This window comes from Syngnathoides biaculeatus, chromosome 20 (assembly GCF_019802595.1).
Source record: "Syngnathoides biaculeatus isolate LvHL_M chromosome 20, ASM1980259v1, whole genome shotgun sequence".
Taxonomy (NCBI): Eukaryota; Metazoa; Chordata; class Actinopteri; order Syngnathiformes; family Syngnathidae; genus Syngnathoides; species Syngnathoides biaculeatus.
The window spans coordinates 220183-245120 of NC_084659.1; the positions used below are offsets into that span (position 1 = coordinate 220183).

Consider the following 24938-nt stretch of genomic DNA (forward strand, 5'->3'; position numbering starts at 1 on the left):
TCTCATCTCCGTTGGTAGGAATCTGTTTCTAAAATATCAAGATAGTGAAGCATCAACTTCAGGCAGTGGTACTAGCAGTGCATGCGCACCTACAGTTGTCCAGGCATCGACTTCAACCAGCCAGAAATCAGGCTTTATGAATGTAGTTCAATCCACGAAGGCGGACTCGTTAAAGGCAGAGATCGTGTGGACTTTAAAAGTGATCTGCAGCCATTACAGTTACAAATCTTGCAAAAATAATTCTAAAGTGTTTGCAGTCATGTTCCCAGACAGTGACATTGCTAAAAACTACCACTGTGGGGAATGGAAGACTTCATACCTGGCTACATTTGGCATCGCTGCCCACTTTTCATCTCTACTGAGGCAGAAAGTGAAGGCTGAATCAGAGTATGTCCTCCTCTTTGATGAGTCTCTAAATCATGTGATGCAAGAGAAGCAACTGGACATTCATGTGCGATTGTGGATTGATGACCGGGTCCGCACTTGCTACCTCACCTCTGAATTCCTGGGACATTCAGCAGCAACTGATCTTCAGGAGCGTCTGGACCCTATCGTGTGTGACTTTGGTCACCAAAAGCTGCTCCAGATCTCGATGGATGGCCCCAATGTTAATTGGAAGCTGTACAAATCAATTCAAGAACAAATAGAAAAGATGACCACCCGCCGTTTGCTGCAGACTGGAAGCTGTGGTCTCCACATCCTCTAACGCATTTCGAATCAGTTGCCAGGCAGCTGGATGGCTCCTGAACAGCTCCTTCACTGTTGTTCAGAAAGCAGCACAGGACCCCATCTTTGTTGCCAAGCTTCACTTCTTTCTCATGTGCGCCAGGCTGGTGGAACCATTCTTGAAATTGTACCAGACTGACAAGCCTATGCTTCCCTTCATCGCAAAGGACATGGGCACCCTCATCAAGACTCTGATGGAAAAGTTCATCAAGCCTGAAGTCCTTAACGAAAAGGCAGCCTCCCTCACCAGCCTTGTCAAGATTAATGTGGGTGACAAGTCACAATGGGTGGATTTATCGAAAGTAGACAAAGGCTTTGCTGCTGAGAGACTGCTTCTGAAATCTGGCATTGCAACCGACCGTGTAAAGCAGGAATTTAGAATGAGCTACCAAACATTCCTGGTAAAGATGATAGAAAAGTTGCTGGAGAAGGCCCCCATCATATTCAGTTTAGTCCGCCTACTAAGCTGGATGGACCCCCCCGGCACATTACCATGGAAGATGAAAAGGAGAACAACAAAAAACTCCAAAAAACCTTAAACATCATGGTGGATCACAGAAGGGTGGAGGAAAGCAATTGCGACAGGATTCTGTTCCAGTGAAAAGATCGAAGAAGATGAGGAGATTGGGGTTGCGTTCTCTGACTTCAACATCTCTAAGGACAGGCTGGACACGCTCTTCCACTCCACTCTGCATCAGCACGAAAGCCAGCAGTTCCAGGAGCTATAGGGCTAAAGCAGCTGCTGCTCCTGTCCCATGGACAGGCATCTGTGGAAAGAGGCTTCTCTACAAACAAGGAGGTCACCGAGGACAACCTAAGTAAAGAGTCACTGATTGCTCGAAGGCAAATAGTGGAGGTGGTCCAGCAATATCGAGGGCCTGACATGGTGCCTATCACAAGGGAGCTGTTGGTCGCTGCGTCTTCTGCCAGAAGTATTTACGTCCAGCATCTAGAGGAGGAAAAGGACTCATCAAAACAGTCAGAGAAGAGGAAGGCAGCTAAGGCAGAGATAGACAGCCTCAAAGCCAAAAAAGCCAGACTAGAGGCTGACATAGCTATGCTTATTGAGAAGGCTGACAGGCTGTGTGAGCAGGCAGAAGAAAAGTGGAAGCTGAGGTTTATCACCGAGGCCAATACACTCAGAGGCCGAGCAAAGGACAAGAGAGCCTCTTTGGCACCTCTGCAGCAGCAAATAGAGGAGGCACTGGGTAGGCTCAAGGAGCTAGAGGAGGGGTACTGAGACAGACATCAGTAGAAGACATTTGTGTATATAGTTGCAATTTCTCATATTTCTATCCTTAATCACCTTCACTTGCTGCACATCCTTCCCATCTCTATCCCTCTGTCTGGCCAATCTGTAGAGATCCTTTTCTCCTTTCGTATCTAACCTAGAGTACATGTCGTCATATCCCTCTTGTTTAGCCTTCGCCACCTCTACCTTTGCTCTCTCTCATCTCAATGTATTCCTTTCACCCCTCCTTACTCCTCTCTGTGTCCCACTTCTTCTTTGCTAATCTCTTTCCTTGAATGACTTCCTGTATTTTGGGATTCCACCACCAATTGACCCCTTTGTACAGGGCACTTAACCACGCCTCCTGAAGTGACGTCACGCCACGTGCGCTGACGTAAGACAAATAGTAAAAATGGCAAATACAATACATTCTGAACTGAGACAGACTCCATGCTTCTGATTTCATTCAAATCAACGATATATTATAGATTCTAAATACAATACATTCTTAACTGAGAGAGACGCCATGCTTCTGATTTCATTCAATCATTCACACGTAGCAATGTTATGCTAGTGGAGAACGTCTCATTCATTTATACGAGACGTGGATTAAAAATGAAATTTAGGGCATATCTTCGTGCAAACACAGTCTGGTTAAGCTTCTGGCCGCGAGCCAGCAAGAAATCAATACGTTTGTGCAGTCCGATCATCGCTAAATATCGCTCAACAAAGAATAAGTGTCAATCGTTCACACATAGCAGTGTTATGCTAGCGATGAACGTCTCATTCATTTATACGAGACGTGGATTAAAAATCAAATTTAGGGCATATCTTTGTGCAAACACAGTCTGGTTAAGCTTCTGGCCGCGAGCCAGCAAGAATCAATACGTTTGTGCAGTCCGATCATCGCTAAATATCGCTCAACAAAGAATAAGTGTCAATCGTTCACACATAGCAGTGTTATGCTAGCGATGAACGTCTCATTCATTTATACGAGACGTGGATTAAAAATCAAATTTAGGGCATATCTTTGTGCAAACACAGTCTGGTTAAGCTTCTGGCCGCGAGCCAGCAAGGAATCAATACGTTTGTGCAGTCCGATCATCGCTAAATATCGCTCAAAGAATAAGTGTCAATCGTTCACACGTAGCAGTGTTATGCTAGCGATGAACGTCTCATTCATTTATACGAGACGTGTATTAAAAATCAAATTTAGGGCATACCTTCGTGCAAACATATGTGTTCCGGTTGATATTCTCGTATAAATGAATGAGAGGTTCTCCGCTAGCATAACACTGCTACATGTGAACTATTGACATATTTAGCGATGATCGGACTGCACAAACGTGTCGCTTTCTTGCTGGCTCGCGGCCGAAGCTTAACCGGACTGTGTTTGCACGAAGATATGCCCTAAATTTGATTTTTAATCCACGTCTCGTATAAATGAATGAGACGTTCTCCGCTAGCATAACATTGCTACGTGTGAATGATTGAATGAAATCAGAAGCATGGCGTCTCTTTCAGTTAAGAATGTATTGTATTTAGAATCTATAATATATCGTTGATTTGAATCAAATCAGAAGCATAGAGTCTGTCTCAGTTCAGAATGTATTGTATTGTATTTGCCATTTTTACTGTTTGTCTTACGTGAGCGCACGTGGCGTGACGTCACTTCAGGAGGCGTGGTTAAGTGCCCTGTACGGAGGGGTCAATTGGGGATCACAAACGCATCTCGTTGTTCGCAAGCTAAACAAAGAAATTGTGCCGAGAACCTTCAACGTGCACGAGACGACACCAACCGGACACGAAGAGTGCGCGAATGATGTTTTAGTCCATTAAAGTAGTGATCAGCCAGTGAGAGCTGGCATAATGGAGCACAATTGGCATCCATCTGTCTATCAGTTCAGAATCTTTAGAGAAGTGGATTACCGGATATATACTGTCGTTGATGTTTAGGCACGTACTGTACTGTGTTCTCATGTCAATTTTGTAGCGCCGAAAAAAAGGAGTCGGAGTGTTGATCACAGTTTACACAATCTCGTATTATTGCAGAGATCGACAGAATGAAGCGCTTACTGCGGGAAGTCTCTGACACTCTAACACCGGAAGTGAAGATCCTAGGCAATAGATTTCTTTTTCCTCACCTCGCGGTGTGGTTGGAGGCTCGACCGGTTTCCGTAAATCTTCCTGAATTTGAACCGAATGTTGTGAATCCTTGACGTGGGTGGGTTCCTCTCTTACTGCATTACCCACTGAAGTAAAAAAAGATGATCTTTTAATTTGAAGGGGCAGCAGCGGTCAACTGTCGCCTTAAATATTTTGAAGTGCAAGAGATTTATATTTCCTTCTCGCTATGCTGTAGGAGAGTCGGTCAGTTTTCGTAAATCTTCCTGAATTTGGACCGTAATGTTGTGAATCCCCGACGCGGGACGCCCCTGTTCACAACTTTCGTGGACCAAAACACCATCCTTGCAATCTTCTTGTCCGGTTGGATTTGTTTCGTGCACGTCGAAGCTTCTCGGCATAGCTTAGCTTGCTAACAAAGAGACGCGTTTGTGATCAACAAATCTCTCAACAGAAATTAAGCCTGAAGTAAAGTTTTCTTCTTTTCGCCACCGACTGGTAAGGATTGACAAGACTGACACTTGTGCTTAACCCTAGGGTACCCATGGGTTCAACATATGACCCCAGGGATGAGAATTTTCCACCGATCGGCGGATTTCTGAGTTTTTCTGACCAAAATGACCATTCTCGAGATAAACGCAAATCCGATGAGAAAATTTCTAAGGTAGGGTATTGTGCGCCTGCCTCTCGGTGGTGGGCTCCGAGCTGCAAGTTCAGATTAGTGCTAGCACAAGCACGACTATCATATGCCGTTCTAACTTACTCGGTAGTGTAAATATTTGCATTTTGCGACATAAACTTTAAAACTTGTTTGCAGCAGATTACTCGATTGGACAAAAGAGTTATACAGTATAACGATCCAATCGTGTTAGTGGTTAATGGAGTTTCACCATTGCCATGTACATGTGTTCCCGGTTCTCAGAAATCGCACTGTAACTTGTTAGTTAGCCAAGTAATAGCGCGTGGGACTTAGCGCGAACTGAGCGACGGTATGTTCAAAGTTTTACGATGGCGAAAGTGTTGGAAAAAAAATGGACGAAGATGAGCGAACTATTCATTGAAAAACTAAAAACTTTGAATTAATTAAATTCTTGAAGAGAATTATGGATAAAGCAGCCTACATCACATATGTGGTAAGGTAATTTTTATTCATATTGTTCTAAAAACTTGTGCTTCATCTCTACACTATACTAATTCTATGAATAACTGACGTTCTGTGGCTCTGTGCTTCACGGAGAATTGGCTTTGTGGACGATTGCCCGACCCTGCTATCACGAACATTACAGTTAAATTTGGGTTTTGTTACTCACTTGAAAGATTTGAGAATTTTGTGAAATACTGGACTTGTTTTTTCTTTTATCTTTCCGCCATCGTCATCAAATTTTAAACTGAAAAATATACATTTCGCTTTGCTTGTGGTGAATGAGTAAACGGGTTTTACTTTTACTTTTTGCCTTTGACTTTTTACCGGTTTTTGTTTTCCGTGTTAGCATACAGGTAAGTGCTCCTCCTTTGTGATTTCTGTCACATAGAGTAAAAGATCAAGGGCACAATACTGCGCCTTTGTTACGCAGTCCTGAGTCCCATGACGCGTGTATGCCAGGTAGCCTCATTGTCAGTCTGGGCTTGATGTGCTGTCGGTCGCGTCTTCAATAACTGCAGTTAAAAATGTAATGTTGTCCACCTTGCCTATGTATGAGTAACGGAGCTCAGGGATTGTAAATGGCCGCCGTTCAAGGCAGCACAACGGGTGACATAACTTGAAAACAACCCATAGAGCTCGTGCACCTACCTCACCGAAATCACGTGACTGGCCATATTGCCGGTCTAGCAAAGCATTCTTCACTGCAAAGTCGGTGGGAGACGACACGAAAATGTGTCTTATTGCACAACACCCAGAGTTTTGTCAGATGCCGTTTAAGATTTAGAAGGTGAAAATAAATGAAGGTATGTGGAAAAATGAGAGACACTTGAGGACCCATATTTAATACTGAAATCTGTGTTTTCACTGATAAGAAATTGTACTGTTGATTCGCTTCCGCTTGTCTTGGACAACTGGATATACACATGTATCTGGTGAGTAAGTCGTTGAGATTTACACTGAAGAGTTGCGTATAAAGTCTGGACACATACAAATATTTCGTTGCTGGATCTGTTCTCAGTCAAGAATAAATCTCACATAGCGATGGGCCACTCGAATTTTTCCCAATACAAATACCAATATTTAAATAAATGACACCTGGTTTTACATAAACTCACGTTCATTCACTATGATTAGGGGAAATAAAGACAGTGAGTCGGCTCCTCCGTACACTAAGCGTGTTGCGGCTACACATTAAACTTCGGTAAACCTCTCCGTGATAGACGTTTTTTTAAAATATGCATTGTTCTCAATTGAGTCCAATGCATATTTAAAAAAAGAAAATTAACTGCTGAGATAGGCTTCACACGGAAGGTTGTTGCGGCCACACCTTAACCTACGTAAACCTCTTTGTGACTGTTTATTTTCTTTTTTTAAATACGCATTGGATCTCATTTAAGAACAATGCATATTTAAAATAAATAAATAAACATCTGTCGGGGAGAGGTTTACCAAAGTTTAACGTGTGGCTGCAACACGCTTCTGTGTACGTTGGAGAGGACTTTTTTTTTTTTTTTTTTGGTAACGCATTGTTCTCAAATGAGCCAACTTGGCATTATAAATACTTCTTGGGAATTTGAGATTGAGAAGAATAAATCCTACCTGAAATGAAGTGATCGCTACACAGTTGTGTGTACTTGGTTGGGCACCATCCATCATGTTTAATTACAGAAATCCATCAATCTTTTCTCGTCTTTTCAGGTTGTATTCCATAGAATGATCTCTTTGAATACCTGCTTCGCCTGTTGTAACAACAAACAGCACAACAAGTCTCGGGCATTGTGAATATCCTGCTCCATTTTAATGTCGAGCTGCTTTTTTGACCGGCAATATGACGCCGTGAAACTGGTGACGTCACGTGCACGAGCTCGATACAACAACTTACTTCTGTTGTTTCCATGGTTATGCAGCTTGTACATGCACACTTGTGGATATAATAAAAATATTTTTTAAAAATCTGTTCCCATTCACCACCATCTACAGGTCAAAGACCCATATTAGTTCAGTCCACAGAATTATGCATTTAGTGGCCAAACAAAACCACAAGATACCGGTTTACCGCTTTCAGTATAAACTTTAGCGGTTTTGCTTATGACATCTTGGGAAAATTGTGACTAAAATTGGGATCAGCAGTTCTAGGTAGTGTCTGGTTCTGGCTCGCAGAAAAAGTCCCAAGATTTGGCATCAGTTTACCATGTGAAAATATGTTTATGGTGGAGCAAGTTATGACCAGCTATTGCTCTCAAATTGTGACAAGTTTTTAAACAGATTTTGTTCCTTAAAATCCTTATTTGTGAAAATAAACCAATTTGGACTCCAGCTACTTGGTGTCAAAATGTTCAGAAAAAATACAGGGCCTTTGCATAATTTTAAAATAAGACCGAAAAGTTCATACAGTAAACATTACTACATTACGGATCACCTATCGTGGATTAAGTCCATTGTGAATTTCTGAGACTTAACCCCAATTTATTTAAAAAAAAAAAAAGCCAACTACGTAGTAATGCACCATCTCCGGTGCAACGACATGGACCAAAGAAGCAATTTAAAAAAAAAAAAAGACATTTGCCTCTGTTTAGCAATTTTTCACTTTTCGCAGGTGGGTCTGGTACCGAGAAAAACGAGAGATTACTCTCTATTCATTCAGGATAGCTAAGCAATTTCAATTTATCAGTTTAATCTCACCCTCCAAACAAAAAAAAAAAAAGAACTTCACAAATGCTCACCAGTCAGTGTTTCCAACACAAAATGTGTTTTCCTCCCTGGGTCGAGATTCCTGCCAGTGCTGGATCGGCAACTTCACGGCTAGCTGCTTCATCTGCATTTTAACTTGTGTTCTGTCAAACTGGCTCAAATAGATGACCTTTAATCCCTTTATATACTTCATATTCTTCACCATCTTCATGGGAGCCTTCAGAATCATGTTCATCGCTTGAATTATCGGAATATTCATCGGTGTTCTCAAATTGATCTTGCACTCCGGCCATTTTTGTTTTCTTGTGTGTGACGTCACAAATCTTCTCCGGAATTTCCGCTTTGCGCTTGGGTGGTCCTTGGGAATTCGTCAATGTGCGATCAATTTTTGCTGATAATCGTGACCTACAAATGTTTCCTTCATATCTGAGTCAGAGTTGAATTCACCTTTTACACACACGAGCATTCTGTCTTGTTTTTCTTACCACGCATAATTACAGGTTGTACTGATCTCTTGTTGTTAATTGTGGTACTTTGGCATTTAATCTAATGTATTGTTTAACCCGCAATGTCCTAATTTTGATATGGTTCACATGTAAAATTTTCACTTGCTTTTCTCATTCCTCCAATGTAGGGTGGGAAGTGGTGTGATCGCTGTGTGAAAATGTGTGCAAGAAGGACAGCAGAGTGCGAGGAGGACCTTTGGGGCCCAAAAGAGGAGAAGGAAGCACAACTACTGGACCCTGTGTTCAATCTGAAGCCTCAAATTGTGCCATGCAGAGCAGGTTGGTTCACTTGTTGCAAGTTTATTAACTTTCAAAGTCAGAGGACAAAATGTTGATGTACTTAAATGTCTTCAATTTTCTCAAATATGGACAACATACCTTAGGTCCGCAACCTATGGCTCGGATGCCGGTTACCGGGACCCCCCTCTGAACCCAGGCCTGGAGGTGAGGCTCGAAAGCGAGCGCCTGGAGGTTGGGCCTGTACCCATGGGGCTCGGTTGGGCCGAGCATGAAAGGGTAACATGCGTCCCCCTTCCCATGGGGTCAACACCTGTGAGAGGGCCCATAGGGGTCGGCTGCGATGTGAGCTGGGCGGTGGCCAAAAGCGGGGACCTTGGCGATCCGATACCCGGCTGCAGAAAATAGCTCTACGGACATGGAATGTCACCTCTTTGGCAGGGAAGGAGCCCGAGTTGGTGCGTGAGGTTGAAAGGTTTTGACTAAATATAGTCGGATTCACCTCTACGCACCATATGGGCTCTGGTACCACTCCTCTTGAGAGGGATTGGACTCTGTTCTACCCTGGACTTGCCCATGGTGAGAGATGCCGAGCAAGTGTGGGTATACTCATTGCCCCCTAGCTCGGGGCCTGTACATTGGGGTTTATTCCAGTGGATGAGAGGGTCGCCTCCTTCCGCCTTGAGGTAGGGGGACGGTTCCTGACTGTTGTTTGAGCTTATGCACCAAACAGCAGTTCAGAGTACCCACCCTTTTTGGAGACCTTAGAGGGTGTGCGAGAGAGTGCTCTCTCTGGGAACTCCATCATTCTGCTGGGGGACTTCAATGCTCACGAGGGCAATGACAGTGAGACCTTGAAGGGCATGATTGGGAAGAATGCCCCCACCCAACCTCCCCACCCCGTTCAGAATCAGAGTGGTGTTCTGTCATTGGACTTCTGTGCTCACCACGGATTGTCTATAACAAACACCATTTTCAGGCATAAGGGTGTCAACCACCAGGCCCCAGTTCGATGATCGGCTTTGTAGTCGTGTCATCGGACTTGTTGGACACTCCGGTGAACAGAGGGGCAGAGCTATCAACTGATGACCACCTGGTGGTTAGTTGGCTACAATGGTGGGGGAAGATGCCGGTTTGACGTGGTAGCCCCAAACGTATTGTGAGGGTCTGTTGGGAACTGCTGGCAGATTCCCCTGTCAGAAGTAATTTCAACTCCCACCTCCGAACGAACTTTGCTTACATTCCGGGGTAGGCGGGAGACATTGAGTCCAAATGGACTCTATTTCCTCCAATAGCCTCCATTGCTGAGGCGGCTGACCGAAGCTGTCACCGTAAGGTGGTTGGTGACTGTCGTGGCGGCAACCCCAGAACACATTGGTGGACACCAACAGTGAGGGATGTTGTCAAGCTGAAGAATGAGACCTTTCGGGCATCATTAGCCTGCGGGACTCCTGGGGCAGCTGGTCCCGGTTGGCCAAGCGGAATGCAGCTTTGGTGGTCATTGAGGCATAAACCCGGCCGTGGGAGGAGTTTGGTGAGGCCATGTAGAAGGACTTAAAGACTGCTTTAAGGAAATTCTGGTCCACTGTCCGGCGTCTCAGAAGGGGGAAGCAGTGCACCGTCAACACTGTCTATAGTGGGGATGGGGCTCTGCTGACCTCAGCTCGAGATGTTGTGAGTCGGTGGGGAGAATACTTCAAAGAACTCCTCAAATCCACCAATATGCCTTCCCATGAGAAAGCTGAATCTGGGTCCTCTGAGGTGGGATCTTCTATCTCTGGGGTTGAGATTACTGAAGTTATTATAAAGCTCTTTGGTCGCAGAGCCCCGGGAGTTGATGAGCTTCGCGTGGAGTTCCTAAAGGCTCTTGATATTGTGGGGCTGTCCTGATTGACACTCCTCTGTAACATCGCATGAACATCAGAGACGGTGCCTCTGGATTGGCAGACGGGGGTGGTGGGCCCCCTTTTTCAGAAGGGGGACCTTAGGGTTTGTTCCAACTATAGGGGGATCACATTACTCAGCCTCACTGTTAAGGTCTATTCTGGGCTGCTGGAGAGGAGGGTCCATCGGGAAGTCTAATCTCAGAACCAGGAGGAGCAATGTGGTTTTAATCCTGTCCGTGGAACAGTGGACCATCTCTACACCCTCGGCAGGATCCTCGAGGGTGCATGGGGAGTGCAAGCCGTGATCTCCAACGCTCACTGGAGCACTTTGCAGCCGAGTGTGAAGTGACTGGGATGAGAATGAGCACCTCCAAATCAAAGACCATAGTCCTCAGTTGGAAAACGGTGGCGTCACTGACGGAGGATGCAGCAAATATGGCGACCACTTAGATATCGTAGACTGACACTTCTGCAACTTTGGATGGATGAGGCGCTCTCCGCTAACATTAATTTTTTCGTATAGACATTGAAGTGAATAATGTTGTATGTATTTTTCATTACAACATCTATTTTAGAATGTTTATAGGGATGACACTTGGGCTTTAATGTAAAGTAAGACAAAAAAAATTTCGACTACAGGGGCTAGTTATGCAGCCGCTTTTAAAAGAAATGTCATTACTCCTGCTGAAGAAGTGGGCAACCCCGAAGCAGCGCAACCTACGTAGAAACAAGCAGCGTGGGTACGTTAAAGAAACGGCAGGGCCCACACAATTAAAATGCTCAGTTTTTAAATGTCCATTACGCTCATTTCTTCATAGTTTTAGCTCTCGTTTTGATAACGAGCAGCACGCTATAAAAGAGCTGCTACAAATTGTCGCTGAACGGAGGGCAAGAAGCTATGGTATTAGCATTGTGGACCTTCACTTCAAAGCACTGACAATAATGAAGAATAAAGGGAACCAAGACTCTTTGGATTCAAAAAAAGGTTTCTTCACAAACACCATGGATGGCACAGAAGATGACATGCTGTGGGAGCAAGATGGGGTCACTGTTCCTGATGCAATCCAGGAGGCACCGGAACTGGACCAAGTCATCAATAATGACTTTGATAGTGATGCACCAAAGGCAGTTACGAGGGATCTTTTTCAGATTGGAGATGAGTCAGATGCTTCTTTTGAAGTCTTGGCCAAGTATGTGTAATGTAGTGGATAAACTGCCCTATGGATAAAGGTTTTATGCACAAATATGTAATGTAAAAATATGTTTCTGCAAAAAGTTTCGATTAAACAGTTTAAGACTTTAGTACATGTTGTCAACATTGTTAATAAAATGTTATACCATCATTGAGCATTTATTTTAGTTAATTGAGGGGTTCTGTTCTGACATTTACTGGGACCAAGACAAGCGTCATGATCCTGACGCTCCCGCACGAGCTGTGCAGGTGTCCGCGCAGGTGCGCTGATTGGAAGGTGCACACCTGCGCCTCATGGAGTCTGATTATGCTGTGGATTTATATGACCGCGATGACAACTGGCCGGCGCCAGTTCGTATGATCTTCATGTCCCATTCGTGTGCTCCGGTATCCCTGATTGAACCTGTGTGTACCGACCTTCGTCCGTTCTCCGTCCAACCTTGTAAGCCTGACTCATTGATACTTCTGCCTGTGTTGATTGTTCCCCTGTCTACCGACTCCTCCCTGTCCGCTCATCTGCTCTCTTCGCCCGACGTCCCAACTACCGCTGCTGCACCGGACCGCCTGCTCGATCCCCTACCTCTGCATATAATAAACGTGTCTCTTCTTGAACTACTTTGCGTCTTCCGAGTTCCTGCATTTGGGTCCTACTCTCATTCCGATGGGACGTGACAGAACGAACTGGCCAATACAGGACCCAGAAGGAAAGACCTGGCGTCGCCGGGACCGACGCAAGGTAGACCGTCTGCCGGAGGACCAAGCGTGTCCAATCCGGGTAGGCTCCCTGATGTCCTCCGCTTCCGTGTCTTACGCTCCGCCAGCGAGGTATGAATACGTCCCGAACACGACCCGTCCGGCTCCTCATATTCTTCTGGACTCTGACTTTTCGGAATATGAGGAGGACCGCGATTTGTATGACCGGCTGCCGGAGTACGACTCCGATTATTCTGATTATGAATCTGCTCGTCCGATCTTTCATCCCAGTCAGTTTGTTTCCAGCACCCGAACGTCTTCACCCGGTAGGTTTAAGTACACCAATCCGTATGAGGGAACCCGCTTGGCCATCTACCCGGGACCTCCGCGTGGCGGCCAGAGGAGACGCCCCGTCCGGGCGCTCCCCGGTGCCTCCCGCTGCACGGCGGCTAAGACGTCGTCCTCCCACTCCTCGCCAACAACGGCGAAACCGGCAGACCAGCAGCTGGTGGCGAAGCTTCCAGCCCAGAGGGAGGAGGAGTCTCCAAATCACGAGGCGTTGTACCGTGAAATGCGGGCGGAGATAGAGCGGCAGAGCGCGGAATTGGCGGCTCTCACGGCCCAGGTCCGGCGGGGATTGGCGAGCCGACCGAGCTGCGCTGGCGTCGCGGCGGCGACGGACTCGCTGTTGACGCAGGTTCACGTGGCAGTTGGAACTGACCCGCTCCCGAGACACGCCCACGTGTCGGTTTCGACTGACTCTCCGCCTACTCAGGTTCACGTTGCCGTGGAAACAGACCCTCCCCCTTGCCAAGTGCACGCCGCAGTGGGAACGGACTCTCCACCTCGCCAAGGGCACGTAGCTGTGGAAACCGACCCGCCCCCTTGCCAAGTGCACGCCGCAGTGGGAACGGACTCGCCACCTCAAGTGCACGTCGCAGTGGGTACGGACTCGCCACCTCGCCAAGTGCACGTAGCTGTGGAAACTGACCCGCCTCCTCGCCATTCCCACGTCAAGGTTTTGGCTGTTCCGAGCAGAGTTCACGCGGCAGTCGGAACTGACCCGCTCCCGAGACACGCCCACGTGTCAGTTTCAACTGACTCTCGGCCGACTCTCGTTCACGTTGCCCTGGAAATGGAATCGCTACCGCGCCACGCCCACGTTGCTGTTTCAACGGATCCACTGCAAGCTCACGTGGCAGTGGGAACCGACCCGATGCCGTCCAGGAGGGGGCGATGGTGTCGCCGCCTTCTCACGTTGCCGTCCAGGAGGGGGCGATGGTGTCGCCGCCTTCTCACGTTGCCGTCCAGGAGGGGGGCGATGGTGTCGCCGCCTTCTCACGTTGCCGTCCAGGAGGGGGCGATGGTGTCGCCGCCTTCTCACGTTCCTGTCCAGGAGGGGGCGATGGTGTCGCCGCCTTCTCACGTTCCTGTCCAGGAGGGGGCCATGGTGTCGCCGCCTTCTCACGTTCCTGTCCAGGAGGAGCTGGGGAGTTCTGTGGAGCCACCCTGGAGCTGGAGAGACTTCGGGATGGTGGCGGTCATTGCTCTGGTCCTTCTCTCCATCATCCTATTTGCTCCAGATGGCTCTCAGCCGCTTCATGACCTGGCCTCGTTGGCGACCAATCCCTGGTCGTCTTGCAACGACAGCGTGGGATGTTCTCGTCCGGAGCAGTGGCCTGCCTCGTTCTGGTTCCTGCTTCGCCGTTTGGTTCCTCACAGAGGTTGTCCGCCCGAATCGCCCCTTGTGGACCCTGGTGCTTGGCGTCCGGGTCGTCCTCCTGACCTGTCCACCCGGACGCCTTGTGTTTGGTGCCCTCTTCCGGACACCCCTTCCGCCTACCCCAGCCTGTGTTAATTATTGTCTGTTTTTTCGTTTAGGCACGTCTGGGAGCCGTGCCTTTGAGGGGGGGGGGGGTACTGTCATGATCCTGCCGCTCCAGCAGGAGCTGTGCGGGTGTCCACGCAGGTGCGCTGATTGGAAGGTGCACACCTGCGCCTCATGGAGTCTGATTATGCTGTGGATTTATATGACCGCGATGACAACTGGCCGGCGCCGGTTCGTATGATCTGCATGTCCCATTCGTGTGCTCCCGTATCCCTGATTGAACCTGTGTGTACCGACCTTCGTCCGTTCTCCCTCCAACCTTGTAAGCCTGACTCATTGATACTTCTGCCTGTGTTGATTGTTCCCCTGTGTACCGACTCCTCCCTGTCCGCTCATCTGCTCTCTTCGCCCGACGTCCCAACTACCGCTGCTGCACCGGACTGCCTGCTCGATCCCCTACCTCTGCATATAATAAACGTGTCTCTTCTTGAACTACCTTGCGTCTTCCGAGTTCCTGCATTTGGGTCCAACTCTCGTTCCGATGGGACGTGACAAGCGTAGCCTGTCTCGAGATATATATTACCACTACATCAGGAACATTCATGAAGATTTTTATTAATGATGACTTTTTGTCTTTGGGGGTGCACATTATACTTCAGGATGCATTATACATGAGAAATTACAGTACTTGTTTTTTGAGAAGTTTATTTTACAGTTTTTCCCCACGTTGTTTTTGTTGTTGACCTGCCCAATGTTATTGTTTTCAGTGCATTAAACTCCTCTGAATTTCACATTAACCTGAAACATAAATCCAAACCGTATTACACAGCATCAAAGTCACACGAATAAGAGTTACCAAACCATGTATTTGTCTTTCTGTGGCTTGCAGACATCACTGAAAATCTTCGGACTAAGTGGCAGGAAACAGAGCCCTCTCATATTAAAGAGGAAATGGAGGACGAGGAGGTGCACCACATTAAAGAGGAAGAGGAGATGATTTTTATTAAAAATGAGGCGGAAGAAGCGCAACACTACATCAAACAGGAAGAGGAGGATATCACTAAGTTTCCATCGACTTGTGTCCCTTTGAAGAGTGAAGATAAATGTCAAAGTGAGGACAGCAGAGGGGCGGAGCCTCCAAGCAACAGCTCAAGTCAACACATGACAACAGAACGTGATGGAGACCACAATGGAGACTCACACCCAGGTAGACTCTTAGCGCCACTATCAGATCGTGATGACATGACATCAGACTCTCCTTACACTGATGATGATGATGATGGACGGTGTGAAGGTCATATGGCATATCACACTAAAAACAAACAATGGAAATGTTCTCAGTGTGGGAAAACATTTGCTTCTAAGAGCAGTATGAAACAACACGTGAAAATACACACACAACAGAGAGATTTTTCCTGCTCAGTTTATAGTCAACGATTCACTCAGAATGGAAACTTAAAATATCACATAACACACACTGGTGAGAAACCTTTTTCATGTTCAGTTTGCTGTCAAAGATTCTCTGACAAGGGCAACTTAAAAAAACACGCAAGAACACACACTAGTGAGAAACCTTTTTCCTGCTTAGTTTGTGGTCAAAGATTTTCTCAGAAAGGAAATTTTATAATACACACAAGAACACACACTGGTGAGAAACCTTTTTCCTGCTCAGTTTGCAGTCAAAACTTTGCAGAGAAAGGAGCCTTAAAACGACACACAAGGATACACACTGGTGAGAAGCCTTTTTCCTGCTCCATTTGTGGTCAAAAATTTTCTCAGAAGGAAAGCTTAAAAAGACACACAAGAACACACACTGGTGAGAAGCCTTTTTCCTGCACAGTTTGTGGTCAAAACTTCTCAGAGAAAGGAACCTTAAAAGGGCATACAAGAACACACACTGGTGAAAAGCCTTTTTCATGCTCAATTTGTGGCTATAGATTCTCTGACAAGAGTAGCTTTAAAAGACACACGAGAACACACACTGGTGAGAAGCTTTTGCCTGTTCCATTTGTGACCAAAGATTCACTCAGAAGGGACATGTAAAATATCACCTAAAAACACACACTGGTGAGAAGCTTTTTGCCTGCTCAATTTGTGACCAAAAATTCTCTCAGAAGGAAAGCTTAAAATGACACATACACACTGGTGAAAAGCCTTTTTCGTCCTCAATTTGTGGCCAAAGATTCTCCGACAAGAGATACTTAAAAATGCACACAAGAACACACACACACTGGTGAGAAACCCTTTTCCTGCTTAATTTGTGGTCAAAGATTCTCTCAAAAAGGAATCTTAAAATATCACATCACACGTGATAAGCATTTAATCCATTGTATATACCGGATTTTTTGTTTCTTTTTGTTTTGTATGAAAAATTTTAAATTTGTAGGTGAGGGGATTCCACCAGACAACTACTATATATAAGAAATTCTAATTACTGCCACTTTATAGGCTAGTACATAGATTTTCTCACACTAGCTTTGCTTGTGCATTCAATTTAAAAAGGGAATTGATTGTTTCACAATGTTTTGAAAATGTCCTGATATCATAGGGGGGGGCGAAAATGTATTTATCTGTGAAATGTCGGCCATGAAGATCCATTCTTCCTTTGACCAGTGTATGCATTTTGTCCTTTTCTTTTCACATTTTAGGGATGTCAGTATCATAATTAATTGATCGAAATAATCCTGTCAAAAAACTTAGACCTTCTGTGAAAATTGTATGTATGTGGTCCTTGATAAAATACACCTATTATAACAATGAGGTTGACTCAATTTGTTTATCCAATCCATTTGCCCCATTAAAAATGTATTGAAATGTCTTTTACCCATTGGAAAACCTCCCAAAAGAAATGTTCACACCTTAAAGGAAGACATGGCCCAAGCGATGAGGCTAACTTGGAAAAGCTGCAAAGCTGGGGCAACTGTGGAGGATCACAAGCAGATAGTGACGATCAAATACTGTAGTGACAAGATTCTCCTCACACTGATGATCCGGATCTGACAAACGATGGAAATGTTCTCAGTGTGGGAAAACGTTGTCCTTCTCAATTTTTGTCAAATATTTTTTTATCAAGAAGCTTTGAAGAACTCTTAAGTTATCATAAAATCTCATGACTATTGTAAAAATTTACCCTCAAAAATATGTTAAATATGTTATGTATATAAAATGTTTTGACCTACCCTGTTTATGTTCATGTTGTCTTCTGTTTTCTAAAAACCTTCTGTGGACAAATGTTAAAAATAATGAATGCCTTATTTTCCAATCATGTAGTCATGTGCTTGTCAAATAAATGAATGATTCCTTGAAGTAGGAAAGAATCCTAGAGTTTTCATGGTAAACTAAAGTAAAAGTAAGTTTCTTTCGGCTTGTCCCGTTAGGGTATATTTAATTAAAAAAAAAAATCCTTCTTCCAACAGTGAGTACAACTCGCTTATATCTAAAATCCTTTTTCCCTCTTGAAAATTGAAATGCCTTTTAAGTGGTGCAAAGTGTCACGTCCCATCGGAACGAGAGTAGGACCCAAATGCAGGAACTCGGAAGACGCAAGGTAGTTCAAGAAGAGACACGTTTATTATATGCAGAGGTAGGGGATCGAGCAGGCAGTCCGGTGCAGCAGCGGTAGTTGGGACGTCAGGCGAAGAGAGCAGGTGAGTGGACAGGCGGGAGTCGGTACACAGGAGAACTATCAAAGCAGGCAGAAGTAACGAAGGAGTCAGGCTTACAAGGTTGGTCGGAGAACGGACGAAGGTCGTTACACACAGGTTCAATCAGGGATACCGGAGCACACGAACGGGACATGAAGATCATACGAACTGGCGCCGGCCAGTTGTCATCGCGGTCATATAAATCCACAGCATAATCAGGCTGCATGAGGCGCAGGTGTGCACCTTCCAATCAGCGCACCTGCGCAGACACCCGCACAGCTCGTGCTGGAGCGGCAGGATCATGACAGTACCCCCCCCCCCCTCAAAGGCACGGCTCCCAGACGTGCCTAAACGAAAAAACAGACAATAATTAACACAGGCTGGGGTAGGCGGAAGGGGTGTCCGGAAGAGGGCACCAAACACAAGGCGTCCGGGTGGACAGGTCAGGAGGACGACCCGGACGCCAAGCACCAGGGTCCACAAGGGGCGATTCGGGCGGACAACCTCTGTGAGGAACCAAACGGCGAAGCAGGAACCAGAACGAGGCAGGCCACTGCTCCGGACGAGAACATCCCACGCTGTCGTTGCAAGACGACCAGGGATTGGTTGTCAACGAGGCCAGGTCATGAAGCGGCTGAGAGCCATCTGGAGCAAATAGGATGATGGAGAGAAGGACCAGAGCAATGACCGCCACCATCCCGAAGTCTCTCCAGCTCCAGGGTGGCTCCACAGAACTCCCCAGCTCCTCCTGGACAGCAACGTGAGAAGGCGGCGACACCATCGCCCCTCCTGGACAGCAATGTGTGAAGGCGGCGACACCATCGCCCCCTCCTGGACAGCAACATGAGAAGGCGGCGACCCCGTCGCCATCGCCACCTCCTGGACAGCAACGTGAGAAGGCGGCGACCCCATCGCCACCTCCTGGACAGCAATGTGAGAAGGCGGCGACCCCATCGCCCCCTCCTGGACAGCAACGTGAGAAGGCGGCGTCAGTGTCACCGTCGCCACCTCCTGGACGGGAACGTATGGACGTGCTCGTCGCCGACAGAGCAGGAGTGTGGAGCGTCCGCGGGACGGTCGCCGACAGAGCAGGAGTGTGGAGCGTCCGCGGGACGGTCGCCGACGAAGCAGGAGTGTGCAGCGTCCGCGGGACGGTCGCCACTGGTACTCCAGAGCACGGACGAGAAGCGGCTGTGGAGACGTCGCCACCTCCTGGACAGCAACGTGAGGCGGCATCGGGTCGGTCCCCACTGCCACGTGAGCTTGCACTGCATACGTTGAAACAGCAACGTGGGCGTGGCGCGGTGGCGAATCCGTTTCCAGGGCAACGTGAACGAGAGTCGGCAGAGAGTCAGTCAAAACTGACACGTGGGGGTGTCTCGGGAGCGGGTCAGTTCCGACTGCCGCGTGAACTCTGCTCGGAACAGCCAAAACCTCGACGTGGGAATGGCGAGGAGGCGGGTCAGTTTCCACAGCTACGTGCGCTTGGCGAGGTGGCGAGTCCGTACCCACTGCGACGTGCACTTGAGGTGGCGAGTCCGTTCCCACTGCGACGTGCACTTGGCAAGGGGGCGGGTCGGTTTCCACGATAACATGAACCTGAGCAGCCGGAGAGTCAGTCGAAACTGACACGTGGGCGTGTCTCGGAAGCGGGTCAGTTCCAACTGCCACGTGAACCTGCATCAGCAGCGAGTCCGTCGCAACGTCAGAGTAGCTCGGCTGGTTCGCCAATCCTTGCCGAACCTGGGCCGTGAGAGCCGCCAATTCGACGCTCTGCCGCTCTATCTCCGCCCGCATTTCACGGTAGAACGCCTCGTGATTTGGCGGCTCCTCCTCCCTCTGAGCTGGAAGCTTCGCCACCAGCTGCGGGTCTGCGGGCTTCGCCGTTGCCGGCGAGGAGTGGGAGGACTGTGTCTTAGTTGCCGCGCAGCGGGAGGCACAAGGGAGCGCCCGGCCGGGGCATCTCCTCTGGGCGCCACGCGGAGGTCCCGGGTAGATGGCCAAGCGGGTTCCCTCGTACAGATTGGTGTACTTGGACCTACAGGGCGAAGTTGCTCGGGTGCTGGAAACGCGGGGAGGTGAAACAAACTGACTGGGATGAAAAGCCGGGCAAAGAGATTCAAAATCAAAGTCATCGGAGTCGTACTCAGGCAGCCGGTCATACAAATCACGGTCCTCCTCATATTCCGAAAAGTCAGAGTCCAGAAGAATATGAGGAGCCGGACGCGTCTGTGAAAAAGGCAACTCTGGTAGAACCCATCAGTGAAAGGTAGGCCTTATATTGTGGGAAAGGTTGTTTATACTTTTTTTCAGCTGGTCCCGTTAGGGGTGGCCACTGCGTGTCATCTCAGATGAACGTTCATATTTGTTTGGCATTCTTTTTACGCTAGATGCCCTTCCTGGCGCAACCCCTCTCGGGAGTTGGGAAAAGTTGTATATATCTATATAGATATAAATTCGACATTTAAAATTCAAACGTAATATTTTCAGTCTCCTGAAATTCAACTGGCTACAATTTGCTGTATAAAATTCACGGTCTGAATTCTTCGTGAAGGCATAAAATCTTCCAGTATTGAGCAATTTATTTGGAAGTATTCCTCCATCTTCCCGATGAACCGATACTGATATTTCTTTACCAGATGAGGATTATTCCGAGAAATCAGCGCTGGCCGTAATTGTGTCACAACGTAAGTGAGCCTTTGTTTGCCCACGTAATAGGTCACATCAGTGCACGTAGGTCATGTGATTCGCCATAATGTAGCCGACCGGGAATATTCAAAATTACCGATATAAATGTTCTCAAAACAACCTTAAATGATATCGGATTAAAATCAGAATTTTCAAGGCACAGTGCATATGACATGAGCTATCTGATATATTGTTAATTCAACAACTGAACTTATCCTTTAAACGCTGAAAGAAAAATGGACACAATTTTCAAATTATTGTACTTCGTTCCCTGCGAGACTGTGGCGGTTGGAGTCTTGAGGATGGGACTTGGGATGTGAGGTGGGAGGGGTGGGAGGTGAGGTCTGTAGCCAGACTCTTGAGTGCAAGGGGACCATGAAACCGGATGAAAGAAAAAGCAAACTGAGCGTCCAGGACACTGTTTGCCACAAAGATTTTGTTGTTTTATATCTCAAGTCAACATTAATCCCATTCCAGTGTTGTTTTGATTTCATATTTTAGCTTTAATGTAAATTTAAGTTTAAATTTAAATTTAGTCAGCCCTGAATACTTGTTTCCCCTGTAAATATTCTCTGAAGTCGATTTTCATGTTTCATCTTTCGACAGTACAGTAGTTTCCATAGTGTAGTGGTTATCACGTTTGCCTCACGCACTAAAGGTCCCCGATTCGAGACCGGGTGGAAACGAGCGTTATTTTCTCGCTTGCTTGTCAAGGAGCTGTATTATTTGTTTTGGGTTTTTTTTTTTTTGCTCATGTTGTAAATCTTAAAGAGAGTGGACGTTTCCATAGATTAATACTGCTGATGTGTGCCTGGTACTTGTTTCAAAACTGGGTGCAAGCAAGGACTTTACGGTGTTGCGTCTGTTGAGCATTGGCCTCAGAGTTCTGAGAACATGGGTTCAACCCCATCCCTGTGTGGAGTTTGCATGTTCATCCCGCACATGCGTGATGATATAGTGCTTAGTACATTGTGTTGTAGCTGTAGTCACAGCAGAACCAAATTCCAAGAGTTCATTTCTTTAGTCCTGAGGTTTGAAATTTGTGTGGGACAGTGACAGTCCTTAATATGGGTTTGAGTGGGGCTTTCAGCCACTGTGAGGCAAATGGTTCAATGGATAACATCCTTGCAGCCAGTTAATTTTCACACGTTCCATAGCTTCATGGTGCTTTATTTGCGCTATGGCGTCATCAAGTGGTTGGGAAGCCCATGAGGTCAACAGTGTTGAGAATTCTATGGCTATTTCTTCAAGAAACTTTTTGAATGTGCTTGTGTTCCTATTTGTCATGTCTCACACGCCCCTCGAACCGTGACATCCCAACAAGACCTGTCTTGTCTGGCATCCAGGGACCAGAGCACGTGGAGTCAGCACATCAAGTGGGTAGAGTATGCCCACAATTCTCTACCCTCCGCTTCAGCAGGTATGGCTCCACTCCATGTTGTGCATGGCTATCCTCCGTCCCTGTTTCCTCCACTGGCCACGAACTCCGCGGTCCCGTCGGCCGTGGCCATTGTGCGACGCTGCAAACGGACCTGGGAAGCAGCTCGGAGGACACTGCTGCGTCTACAAGTCCGCAGCGGACCGCAAGAGAAGGGCCGCACCAGAGCTCAGGGTGGGACAGCGAGTGTGACTTTCCACCAAAGATCTTCCATTGCGGACGGAATCCCGCAAACTGGCTCCCAGGGTCGTTGGCCCGTTTCCGATTTCCAAGATCGTTAACCCGGTCGCCGTCTCGCTGAAACTGCCCAGGTCGATGAGGGTGCACCCTACGTTCCACGTCAGCAGATTTTGTCAGAATCGCACTTCGGCGCTGGTTCCTCTGGCCAAGCCCCCCCGACACCCCCCCCCTCGCATGGTGGACGGTGGGCCGGTGTATACTGTGCGTCGGCTGATGTCTTCCCGCCGCAGAGGAAGGGGGGTCCAGTACCTGGTGGACTGGGAGGGATATGGTCCGGAGGAGCACTTCTGGATCCCCTCCCACTTCGTCGTGGACCGCTCCCTCATCAGGGACTTTCACGCGGCTCATCCTGAGGCTCCTGGGCTGCCCAGAGCCGGCCGTTGAGGGGGGGGGGGACTGTCATCCTCCTGGCTTCCTGCCCAGGCTGGGCAGGGCCAGCCAATTAGCCAGAGCGCACCTGCACCTTGTTACAACTGATGACTTACAGTATATATAGGACTTGGGGGACGACTTGTCCTCCGCTAGATCGTCGTCCTTGATGCTTCGTTCCCGCACTCCCGTTCGCTGACTCAACATGTCCAATGTGACCAGCACCCCAAGTATAACAGGCCTTGACGACGCCAAAGAAAAAAAAAAAAATGCTATGTTCCCGGGAAATCAGCTTAAACGTTTCCCCCTTAGTATAGTGGTATAGTTCCCTGACGAGGAGATGTTATCCTTTGTTTTTCGTGGAGCTCTTCTTTGCTGAAAACAAGCCGAGCAGCTTTTTTTCCAAACAAGAACCTCACGCGTATCAAGCAAATGTCACAACTCCAGTTCTACACAACTGAAATTGTTGCTTGTGTGCTGTCGGCGGGACCAGCAAGCTGCTTCACTCGCCGGAATTGACCCCTCTGTACAGGGCACTTAACCATGCCTCCTGAAGTTACGTCACCCCACGTGTGCTAACCTCAGACAAACAATTAGCAAAAATGGCGGCGCAGGAAGAAAAGACTAGAGCGAAATTGTCCAATTTACCAGCTGATTTCTCACTCGCATTCTTACCGAATAGTGAAATATCGTTGAAAAGAAGACAGCAGGGCTTCAAGTATTTCAGCGAGGGGTATTTCAATGGTATTTACATGCATATCGACGGAGAAACCATTGATATTAGCGCAAGATCTTTCCGGAGTCAGAGGAAGACCGAGAAGCCACATAATATAATATATTATAACCCAAAGGATGGTAGTATGTAGGATGATTCTGGTGGTGGGTAGGAAGATTAAGAAGACAAAGGTAGAGCAGAGAACCAGGTGGTGGAAGCTGAGAAAGGAAGAATGTTGTGCGGCCTTCCGGAAAGAGGTGAGACAGGCTCTCGATGGACAACCGAAGCTCCCGGAAGACTGGACGACGACAGCCAAGGTGATCAGAGAGACAGGCAGGAGAGTACTTGGTGTGTCATCTGGTAGGAAAGGGGAGAAGGAGACTTGGTGGTGGAACCCCATAATACAGGGAGTCATACAAGGAAAGAGATTAGCGAAGAAGAAGTGGGATACTGAGAGGACTGAGGAGAGGCGAAAGGAGTACATCGAGATGCGACGTAGGGCAAAGGTAGAGGTGGCAAAGGCTAAACAAGAGGCATATGAAGACATGTACACCAGGTTGGACACAAAAGAAGGATAAAAGGATCTCTACAGGTTGGCGAGACAGAGGGATAGAGATGGGAAGGATGTGCACCAGGTAAGGGTGATTAAGGATAAAGATGGAAATGTGTTGACTGGTGCCAGTAGTGTGCTGAATAAATGGAAAGAATACTTTAAGTTCATGAATGAAGAAAATGAGAGAAGGAAGAGTTGAAGAGGCAAGTGTGAAGGACCAGGAAGTGGCAATGATTACTAAGGGGGAAGTCAGAAAGGCATTACAAAGGATGAAAAATGGGAAGGCAGTTGGTCCTGATGACATACCGGTAGAGGTATGGAAGCAATTTGGAGAGATGGCTGTGGAGTTTTTGACCAACTTATTCAACAGAATACTAGCGGGCGAAAAGATGCCTGAAGAATGGAGGAAAAGTGTTCTAGTTCCCATTTTTAAGAACAAAGGGGATGTTCAGAGCTGTGGGAACTATAGAGGAATAAAGTTGATGAGCCACACAATGAAGTTATGGGAAAGAGTAGTGGAGGCTAGACTCAGGACAGAAGTAAGTATCTGCGAGCAACAGTATGGTTTCATGCCTAGAAAGAGTACCACAGATGCATTATTTGCCTTGAGGATGCTCGTGGAAAAGTACAGAGAAGGTCAGCAGGAGCTACATTGTGTCTTTGTGGATCTAGAGAAAGCCTATGACAGAGTACCAAGAGAGGAACTGTGGTACTGCATGCGTAAGTCTGGTGTGGCAGAGAAGTATGTTAAAATAGTACAGGACATGTATGATGGCAGCAGAACAATGGTGAGGTGTGCCTTAGGTGTGACAGAGGAATTTAAGGTGGAGGTGGGACTGCATCAGGGATCAGCTCTGAGCCCCTTCCTGTTTGCAGTGGTAATGGATAGGCTGACAGATGAGGTTAGACTGGAATCCCCTTGGACCATGATGTTCGCAGATGATATTGTCATATGCAGTGAAAGCAGGGAGCATGCAGAGGAACAATTGGAAAGATGGAGACATGCACTGGAAAGGAGAGGAATGAAGATTAG

The 24938-nt window shown here is 47.3% G+C and overlaps 2 protein-coding genes and 1 non-coding gene across 4 annotated transcripts in view; all 3 read left to right on the top strand.

Moving 5' to 3' along the window:
* Positions 1 to 17437, top strand: part of LOC133493804 (zinc finger protein 239-like) — a 72379-nt gene extending 54942 nt beyond the window's left edge. For both annotated transcript variants that reach the window (XM_061807632.1, XM_061807633.1), the window contains one exon: positions 15148 to 17437. In XM_061807632.1, the coding sequence (XP_061663616.1) occupies positions 15148 to 16301 (1154 nt within the window). In that variant the 3' untranslated portion in view covers positions 16302 to 17437. The remainder of the gene's footprint in view (positions 1 to 15147) is intronic.
* Positions 8564 to 13644, top strand: LOC133493832 (uncharacterized). Its single transcript, XM_061807732.1, has 4 exons — positions 8564 to 8701; positions 11185 to 11285; positions 11364 to 13374; positions 13449 to 13644. Exons 3-4 carry the CDS (start codon positions 12399 to 12401, stop codon positions 13490 to 13492), a joined length of 1020 nt encoding a protein of 339 aa, XP_061663716.1. The 5' UTR covers positions 8564 to 8701; positions 11185 to 11285; positions 11364 to 12398; the 3' UTR covers positions 13493 to 13644.
* A 3766-nt stretch (positions 17438 to 21203) lies between the features above and the next one.
* trnav-cac (transfer RNA valine (anticodon CAC)) lies at positions 21204 to 21276 on the top strand. Its single transcript has one exon. It is a non-coding gene; the product is annotated as a tRNA-Val (tRNA).
* The last annotated feature ends 3662 nt before the right edge of the window (positions 21277 to 24938 follow it).